This window comes from Callionymus lyra, chromosome 3 (genome assembly GCF_982586985.1).
Source record: "Callionymus lyra chromosome 3, fCalLyr1.hap1.1, whole genome shotgun sequence".
Lineage (NCBI taxonomy): Eukaryota > Metazoa > Chordata > Actinopteri > Syngnathiformes > Callionymidae > Callionymus > Callionymus lyra.
The window spans coordinates 35,674,174-35,684,082 of record NC_141820.1 but is presented as its reverse complement, the minus strand read 5'-3'; the positions used below and the strand labels follow the sequence as shown (position 1 = coordinate 35,684,082).

General features: G+C 40.0%; 1 protein-coding gene across 8 annotated transcripts in view; it reads right to left on the bottom strand.

Annotated features, from left to right (window-relative positions):
* Window positions 1-844: 844 nt before the first annotated feature.
* The window catches only part of LOC148084607 (sodium bicarbonate cotransporter 3-like), a 32,288-nt gene continuing 23,223 nt past the window's right edge, over window positions 845-9,909 (bottom strand). For 7 of the 8 annotated variants that reach the window (XM_087787712.1, XM_087787715.1, XM_087787716.1 and 4 more), the window contains 12 exons: window positions 9,495-9,628; window positions 9,017-9,262; window positions 8,645-8,750; window positions 8,390-8,551; window positions 7,984-8,097; window positions 6,863-7,024; window positions 6,505-6,756; window positions 6,356-6,424; window positions 5,829-6,002; window positions 5,262-5,414; window positions 4,933-5,024; window positions 845-3,616 (listed from right to left, as the gene is read on the bottom strand). In XM_087787712.1, coding sequence (XP_087643838.1) covers window positions 3,532-3,616; window positions 4,933-5,024; window positions 5,262-5,414; window positions 5,829-6,002; window positions 6,356-6,424; window positions 6,505-6,756; window positions 6,863-7,024; window positions 7,984-8,097; window positions 8,390-8,551; window positions 8,645-8,750; window positions 9,017-9,262; window positions 9,495-9,628 — 1,749 coding nt within the window. In that variant the 3' untranslated portion in view covers window positions 845-3,531. The remainder of the gene's footprint in view (window positions 3,617-4,932; window positions 5,025-5,261; window positions 5,415-5,828; window positions 6,003-6,355; window positions 6,425-6,504; window positions 6,757-6,862; window positions 7,025-7,983; window positions 8,098-8,389; window positions 8,552-8,644; window positions 8,751-9,016; window positions 9,263-9,494; window positions 9,629-9,909) is intronic. The other variant, XM_087787719.1, reaches the window with a different exon arrangement.

Sequence of the window (9,909 nt, the reverse complement as noted above, 5' to 3'; positions counted from 1 at the left end):
GTTGACTCATGGTCTGAGAAGTCATGGTTTCATTCCCAGTTAGGGACGAGTTTGTGGCGTTGTGTCCCTGAGTAAGACACTTTACCCTGATTGCTCCTAATGGGTGAGCTGCGTTACAGCCTACTCCCATCAGTGTGTAATTGTGTGGATGAATCGGTAAATGCGTAGCTTAATGTTAAGCACTTTGGCTGCTGAATAAGCATAGAAAAGCACTATATAAGTAAGATACATTTACCATAGCTAGGAAATGGGTTACAGGGAGTTGTGTATTTTTTTTAATTGTAGGAATTATTTGTATTGTATTGTCTCAAAATTATTTATTGTCAATGGGCCCTTTTACTGTATTTATGCGGCCCTCGTAACATCAAAGTATGATCATGTATAAATGGTTCTAATGCATTAACAAATATTTTTTGTATTTATTATTCATTTAAATTTTCACATAACACTTTCCTCCTTTTTGTGTGTAATTTTTCGAATACATTTTAACCCCTCAAAACATTTTATTTTTAAGTTAATTGAAGAAATGTTTTGAAAAAAACTCCTCTATACAAGAATAAAATAGCAGATTATTTATCTTAATAAATGTCATGTCCTTTTTTTAAAGGGATTTTTTCGTCTTTATGCTCGACAGCCCCTAACAACATTCAGATAATTTAATGTGGCCCTTAGAGACTCAAAGTAGAATCATTGCTCTTCCATATGGAGCCTGTTTGACCTGGAAACTCCAACATATGTTTAAAAACACCAACTAGTGGCTCTAAATATGAGGAGAATGCTTCAGGAGATATCTTCACATCATCACTGGTGGATGGACGGCCTGGGAAAGTGGACAAGAGAGACAGACCATTTATTCTTTTATTGCTTTGCGCGATGGCAGAAAACTCATTCAAGCTCTAACATGTGTCACCAGCTTACACCTTCATTGAACGATGAGGGTCAAATATTCATATATCTTCCTGTAAAAATAAGATCTGCTCTGATCAAAATACAGCTATAATGCAACACGTCGACACACGACTACTGAAATGATCGATGGAGGAAACACGACGACAGATTATCCAGGAAACAATATCGATCACAGCACTTGATTATTGACAGTCAGAACCCACGACCTTTGCAAGTGGAAGAGCTACATGAGTCAGTACAGACTTGCACACACACGTGGACTCAGAACAAACTCCGGCGTCTTCTCCCAAACACTGACGTCATCAACACGAGACTCACAATTGACAACAAGGCACGTAAGCGATTGCCACAGATGGAGCTAAATCCTTCGGATCACCGATCAACGCTTCAGTTATGGAATACTTATTGCTAAAACAAGACGGCACTTTGCAAAATAACTTTGTAGAATATATGTTTTTTTTTTTTTACATTTACTGTAGAAATATTTGCCATAACGATTTCATAGTCATCTGTACACAACACACCGATACTAAGAATAATACAGAGTAGAAAACAGGTACGACTAACTGGGGTCACGAATATACTTTTTTTTTTTTTTTTAAATAGAAACCAGTGATGACAGCGTTACAGTGGATATTCAATTGTCAAAGATATTAAGTGACCGCAGTCAGAAATCCTTCAAGATTCCTGAGGTTTTTTTTTTATACCGTGGGAGACGAGACGTTGTTGTTACAGTTTAAAAACACCAAAGTCCATTTCAGGTCAAACTAAACAAAACAAAAAACCTTCCTGGCAAAGTGCTTTCTGTACAGTACAGACTTCATATGGCCTCTGACTTGGGGAAGAAAAACACAGACGAAGAAACAGAGCAGCTAGGGTTGATACTCAAGTCCAAAGTAAACACTTTCTGTGCTTCCTTTGTGTGAGAAGATTCCCCGTCCACATGTCATATCGGGACACTGGTGAGACACATCCAGGCTCTGATGTTATTCATGATGTCTATTATCCACATACACCTCATCCCATTGTGCACTACAACAGTGGACACTGGAATAACAGTTATGGGAGCCAGTCGTGGTCATGGGGAGAGGTTGCACCTCCTCGTTCGTCCAGGGATCTACCTGGGACAAGCTGGCATTTAACATCAAGACAGGATGACGGTTTATCATCCATCAAGCACTTACATGAGGCAGTGGCTTTTTTTTTAAGTCATTTAAATTCATTTACTTCTCAGTGTTTGTTGTGTAACGTGGTCTGAGTGTTGCTTAAACAGGAAGTAGATTCAACAATAGCGGTCTGATGGATGCTGAAGAAAAACATGAATAAGAATTTAAAAATGTGTAGGAAAACTTTCAGATGACCTTTAAAAAATATAAAAAAATATTTTTTGATAGTACTGACTATTCTTTTTGACAATAATAAAATAAGTAAAAACATAAATTGAGCCTACTGTGCAACTTATATTACAGAATAAGAATGGTTTAGATATAAACAAAATGTTCCAGTGCGTAGAAATGTGACACTATGATAGAATATTTTATTTTTTTAAATGGGTTTTTTGTCATAAAATTTGAACTATAGTAAAGTAAGTTCCTAAAGTTATACAAATACAAACTTATACAACAATTGAAAGATTAATACAAACATATTATTTTCCCCAAAATATCTTAATATGTTTATATTTGTCAGTTTTTAGGATGATTGTGCTTCATAAATTCTGTAGTCTTCTGTTGAAGTAGAAACAGTCGTTACTCGTCAACTGTGGTGAATTTAAGATCTACAGTCATGTTAGAAATAATTACAGCAGCTTGTTTTCTTGTATCTTTGATCTCAATGTGTGGTACAACTAAAAGTACATTTGTTTGGTTCTTACATCAAAACTGTGCTTTTAAGCCCACCATGATTTCTTAGTCATGTGATACACACCAGAGTTACGACTTGATGGATGATCATAGTTTGAATGAAACAGAGCTGCTCTAATCATGTTCACGTGACTATATCTACATGGACTGACTAGTGAGGAATAGTGATGGTGTCTAAGCGAGTAAACCGATGTGCACGAGGCTGAAGTGAAAGTGTGTCGTCACCGCTGCTGCTCGGGAAGGTGAGGTAGCATGGATGGGAGGTGTAAACGAGGCAGAGAAGATTCACCTCAGGATGAGAGTAAAGTAGTGTCGACCACACACGGGTCAGAACCTCCAGTGGCTGTGCGGCAGTTTGAGTATACCTGGTGGACACTTGTGCAGGTTCATATTAGCTGGCACTGATATCAGATGGCTTTTAAAAGAAAGATGAACAAATGGTGTATGACAACACAAGATGAGGAACAGCGAGTGTGTGCAAGGTTCAGCTTTCTGACACAGTGAAATGAACAAAATGGTAAACATTACATTAAATGACAGGTAAGATTAAAAACACACACACACAAACTTAAGATCCAACCAGCAAGGCCCATTCCTTTGGCGTCTCAGAAGAGTTGGGGCGGAGGGCAGTGACTTCCTGCTTCTACTAAACGAGGGAAGCATGACGTGGAGTGGAGGACTGTTCACTTCCACCACACCTTGTCCTCCACTAGGGGGCCGATGAGCAGGGAGGAGGGCTTCAGAGGAGTCAGGAAGGGGCTCACAGGAAGGTCTCGGCCGTGGAGCTTCCTGCTGGAGTGTCCGGGCTGATGTCCACTCTGACACAAGCCACTTTCTCTTGACTGCTGAGTGGAGAAAAGACAACATATTTCAGTGAAGTGAAACAGCGAAACGATAAAAACCTGTGTCTATGGTTAAAGATGAGCGTTCACGATTAACAGGAGAGACACTGCACATCTGCTTTAAAACTTCAGTGGCACCTCATGAAGGACTTCACCAGATCAATGTCAAACAAAGAAAAACTTTACTGTCGTTCAAGTCCCCTTTTAATCGCACTCCCTGTTTATGTGATACGTTTACTCCATCAAATGTGTGTCCGACAAACAGACAGACAGAAGAGACAGACAAGCAGACAAACAGAAAGTTAGACAGATAAACAGTCTTTGCTCGGTCCAGTTAATGTCACGTAGTAACACTAGATAAGATGTCCAACCCTCCTTTTCTCTTGGCTCATAAAAATGCTTTTATTTATTAAATTATTTTCTACATTTAGCAGGCTATGCATTCTCTCATTTTACCACTAGATGCCACTGGTTGTGCACTGACGAGATGAACGTTTCACAGTTAATCTGAAACACTAATATGGCTTCATTATCTTCGTCATCAGTTTAGAATCTGCAATAAAGAGACTTGTTAAACTAATTTCCTGATCTTTACCTGGTTTGCCAGTGTATGAAAATAACATCAGGATCTCTGACACCGACTTGCAAATGACATTAAACTGCATATTTAATTAAAAGCAGGATTAATAAATCAAAGCAATCATGAGCAGGAACACATCCACACTGCAGGCAGCTACGCTCTTATCCTCCACTCTCAGTGCACACACAGAAATACACACACGCACACGTTGTTGTGGGTGTTAATGTAGGATTCAAATCGCTCACACAATAAGACTAATCATGGTCACAAATATGCTCAGGCGTTACGCAGCTTAACAACATCATGATTCATGAGTGAATAAATCTTACAATAACATCAGAAACCAGAAGCAAAACATGCTGCATGAACCATTTTCATTATTTATTCTTGAGCAACATTAAAAATTGTATAATATTTTATATCTTAGGAGGATGAAAAGTTGTACCCTTGACCATGAAACAATGATGAAACCACTTTTCGCCAAGGTCCAGATAGATATAAAACCATTATTTAGCAAAAAGAATAAGATAAACTCTTCTTATTTATTGAAATGTCTGTTTCGCTACAGCCAAACATTAGTGAGCAACAATACAAAAAACGTATAAGATAATAACGCATGTATACACATGCACTTTGGAATAAACTCCACCAGATGATTGACCCATCACTTCTCAGCTCTTCCTAGTATTTGTTAACACTTTACAGTTTCAACAGTTAAATGAATCGATAGGATACAGACCTTCCTAAGAGAGATTTAGTCGGGAGGCTGAGCTGGTTGGATTCATCAAAGAGGACTGGAATCTCCTCTTCAGCCTGCAGTCTGGACTCCTCCTGAGACAACAATACAGCAAACTTACTCAATAAGGTTCAAAATAATGGATATTAAAGTATTGAAATATTACTGCATCTATAAGAATGAAAGAAAATATTTAAAAAAAGTGTTGGTTATAACTAAAAAGACAAGTTTCATCAACTAAAACTACTCTTGACTTGATCTTGACACTCTCTGGTCTCAGCTGATGCAGTCTTGACGAGTAAGAATGAGGAGATAATCAACGTAACACTTGCCAATTTCTCTCGTGCCATTTTCTCTCGTGCCTTCTTCTTCTTGTCGTCCTCCTTCTTCTTCTTGCTCTCTGGCATCAGGTCATCCAGCCAGCTCAGCTCTCGCTTGGAGAAGAAAAGGTCGAGAAGCTTCCGCACGAACACCAAAGCCAGAACCTGCAGTGTCAATAAAGAGACGTGAGCATCTCAGATAAAAAACAAAACAATCAGACACCATTATAAGATCAGGAGACAAAAGATGAAAAATCATGATGAAGTTCATGATTATTCACTCAAATTAAAGAGAGAGCAGTGAAAATGTAAAAACCTGACATTTAGATGTGTGTTTGACCAGGAAAAAAAAGAAAGGGCATTTCAGACAAACAAAGAGACGCACCGTTGACATAGCAACAAGGCAAAAGTGTTTTCACCCCCCCCCCCACATAAATGCAGCATCGTCACCCTGCAAGTGTTTCTGTGGAAGAGATTTTTTTGGTTCACCCCCGCCACAGGTGTCCTTGTGATGTGATGTTGTAGCAGTCCTTTATGTGAATGATGTGAACAGAGAGAGGGATCAGGGGGGGTAATTACCATCATGGGGAACACCACAGCTGCTGCAGAGGCTTTGATGACCCACAGCAGGACCAGGCAGGTCAGCTGCACCAGCGTGAACATGTGGACCTTCCACAATGGAACATAACGCAGGTAGATAAGATCAGGCTGGTGCTTGGCCGGCATCCCAAACAGCTTGATCCTGTCAAAGAACTGGAGAAGACATAGGACTTCATGAACTCCAGTAACCAGCACTTTTTATTAGGATCCGTTCCACCACTGACACCATCATCACATGACCTGAGACTGAGTCTTCACACAATGTGAATAAGTAAATAGTAAATAAAAATGATAATGAGGAAACGACATCACTTATCACCTGCATCCATCTGTCACCTAAAAGGGTCTTGAAGACGTTTACAACCTTTTGTAGCAAACTAACTAATATGAAGCTAGCCAGAGCGGCTGTTCCCACATCATGCTTCAACCACTAATTCAATTTTAAATATGTGATGAGGGAGTTCATGAAGCAACAATAGTCTGAATAACAGATTAAAGGTTCCTACTTGAATGCCTTTCAAAGAGGACACACCCATGTAGAGAAAGACTCCATACAGCACTGGCATGGGGATGAACTAAAAGGACAAAGAGAAACAAATGAGTTTGGATTGTAAATTTAAATTGAACCATGGTTCTGAGGTGACATCTGTCTAACCTTCAACACAGACGTCATGAAAACTGAACATCCCATGAGGACAAAAATCATGAATCCAGTGACTCTCTGCTCCCGGATGCCAAGGAACTTTGGCTGTTCTCCTGGAGCGGAGCAGCCGGACTCCACCTTCAAGCTGTTGACGTGTGAGATGGATAGAACTGTAGCTGCCACAAACCAGGGCAGGCCCATGATGGAGCAGATGCCAAGCATCAGCGACACAATCAGCAGGTCCAGGTGATAGCCACAGCCTTTCTGCAAGGTCATTGGAAATTCAAGAAAACAAATAGTTAAATCTTTTATATAAGAAATCATTCATTTAGCATTGAAAACCAAAAGAGAAGAGGATATGGTTTCATACCTTGAGCTTGTGTTCTTTGCGGTTGATAATGACAGCAGTAATCTGCTGGTCCATAAATATCAGAATGGTGCAGAGCAGGGCAGGAAGAGCTGCAACTAGCAACGTCCACCATGGGTTGTCACCCAACGGGTCCATCAGCCAGCCCCGATTTTTGGAGGTGGGCTGCAGACAGAAAAGTACTTCTAAATCAGGCATTAATTGGGCCATTTGTGGCCTGTGAGATGACATAGTACGGCTCTCACGTCATTGTTTTTATGAATGCGACCAGACCAGTGTGCCCGGTATTTTACAGTTTTTTTAATTGGCTACATTTCTTCAGTTCTTTTCCCTTGTGTTCCCTGGATTCTTTGTATTTTGTATTTGTACAATTATTCCTCAGTGTTTTGTACTGTTTTTCTTTTCTCTTTTATATTCCGTGTTTCAGGTTCTGTTCTGCGTTCATGCCCCAATTTGGTAGATGTTCTGGACATTTCGTAAGATTTTATCATTTGTTTCCCATTTACCATGCAAGCCTATTTACCACTTTCTGCTTGAACACACATTTGTTTATAAAACCTATGGTGAATCTGAGTCATGCATCACGTGATCATGAAACTCAAGCCAACGATCTGTGGTTCTATCGCCCATTTCTGCACAAACGGATCAATGAGTGCACAGTGTGAGCTTCAGACTGATGTGCGAAGAAAGAGAATGAGGAACTCAGTAGGCTGCATCATCAGGGTGTGTGTATAATAGGACCTCAGAAGTCAATTGAATCAGTCAGAAGCCACAACAGAGGATGACAAGGGCTGAACTATCACAGGAAATGTTCAAAATGTGAATTCTGTTTATAGCACTGCTAAAACATAAACCTTGATGACCACATGACCCGGTTGTCTGGAGTTTGATCAGAATACAGAAAAATATTTTTCCATATCATTCCATTCGAAATGTGAACCACACTTGGTTTTTAGATCATTTTGGGTTGAATTCTAGAATAAGAAAGTTGTCTTCAATAGTGTGGAGACACAAAGGGTTTTTTCTATCTCTGCTTTTATTTTTTCTGCTCGCTGACTCCACCTGTTGCCTTTGCCTCACCTCTACATCTACCTTAATCTTCATCTGACACATCAGAGGCTTACCTCGAAGCGGTCAGGGACGTTGAGTTTAGGAGAGGGTATTCCCATGAGATAGTCCACCAGAACCATGATCATGATGGTCAGAAACACAGCAAAGTCACTGATGGTGGACCGGACCTAGAGTGCACAGGAGAAATATTGTCAACAGGTTCATTTTAAAATCAACTTGCTTGTAGGTTCAGTCATCACTTGCTACAGAGGGTTGGCTGACAGCATTCTTATTATAGGAGAAACACACAGCTGCCTACACAGAGCAGATTCATGCATGCTTTGTAGGATGATGACAGCAAAAAATGCTTGTTCAATGTAAACATTTACTTATGTTGAGAGTATATTTTTGTGTTCGCACACAAGTTCCTTTCATTTAATGATGACAACGAACAGTGTTCATGTGATGTTGCAATCTCACCCTGGTTGGGAAGTATCGCTCTGTTTTAAACTGTTTGAGGAAGGAGGACAAGAAGAAGGTGGTGAAGAAAAGGATGATGGACCAGAAGAGAACATCAGGGATGTATGGACCATGTTCACCACAGGCTTGGCCCACAAACTCTCCATGGAGACTCTTACACGTCTAGAGGAGAAGGTGTTAAGTATTCATTCAGTTACAAGTTGAAGAGCCTCTTCAGAGTCTCTGTGTGTTAATCGATAAGAAAAATGGTCTCACAGAAACATTTAGGCTGCTCCATGGTATGGAGTCAGGAGTGTATCCTGACATATTCCATTTCTGCACCAGTTGATCTGAGGCATTATATGGCGGCGAACACTGACATCTGCGAAGTTGTACACAAGTTTTACAGTAAAACATATATTATTGTTTATACAGCAGAGATGTTTAATGCTTCAATTGTAAGTGTTTGAGCCATTTTGTGTGGTGTTTCCTATTTGTATTTCTTTTTATTAGTTATTTCATGGTTCAGTAAAAAATTTTTTTTTTTTTATTTCCAAATCTGACAAACAAAATTGTGATGATGCAACATAATTGAACAACAATAATATAAATGGTTTGATTAGATCCAAACTTGATCGCAAGACTTACGAATACATCGTCAGGTTGTCCAAGTTGTTGTGGTTGTTGATAGGAAAGTGTTCGCCCAAGTGGAACAGCTTCTCTAGCGCCTCGTAGATGAAAATGATGCAGATGAGTGCCGCGAAGGCTTCTTCTGTGAACCGTGTAATGTAGCAGACGAGAGAACTGGCGTCTGTGGCCACCAGGAGGAGACACAGGAATGCAGTCCAGAGCCCGATGCTGGTCCTCAGCGACAGGTAAGACAAGTCGTAGTCACTGATGGAGTGATGAAATAGTAGAGTATTGTATCATTGAATCTGTTGTACCACCGATAATAAAAGCAACATTTAAAAAGTGTCTCACGTTAGGTTGTATGAATGCACACACTTTACAAGACATAATCAGTGGTCAATACTTATGTTTTAGATCAAATTTAATCCCCCGTTTTGTGGTTTCAAAAGTAGTGCATCATCTCAATTTCATTGTGATTTTCCAAATGCAATCTTACCTGCAGAACTTAAATAGGATCTTCTCAAACACCAGAACAGGCCCAGTGCTTCCTAAAATAGTCAAAGGTTGACCTGCAAATAGTGAGTAGGCCACTCCAGTCAGAGAGGCGCCAAACAACGACTCTATGGCACTCTGAAGACAAACAAGAAGGTGGGGAGTGGGTTAGGGGGAGAAACGCCACATTTGGGAGGAAGACAGAGCAGGAAAGGCTGACAGAGGAAAGAAAGAGGAGGATAATTATACTGAGAAAATGATGCAGTTCCATCCACAGATCATTTAAATTTAGATCGCAAACTGGTATTCCCTAGATACAAAGCTCCTTAGTGGCTCTTTGACACATCCTTCCCAGAACAGGTTAGAAGAACATTGTGCTTAAATACATTTGCCTCAACTATAGTGCAGAAGGTTACCAC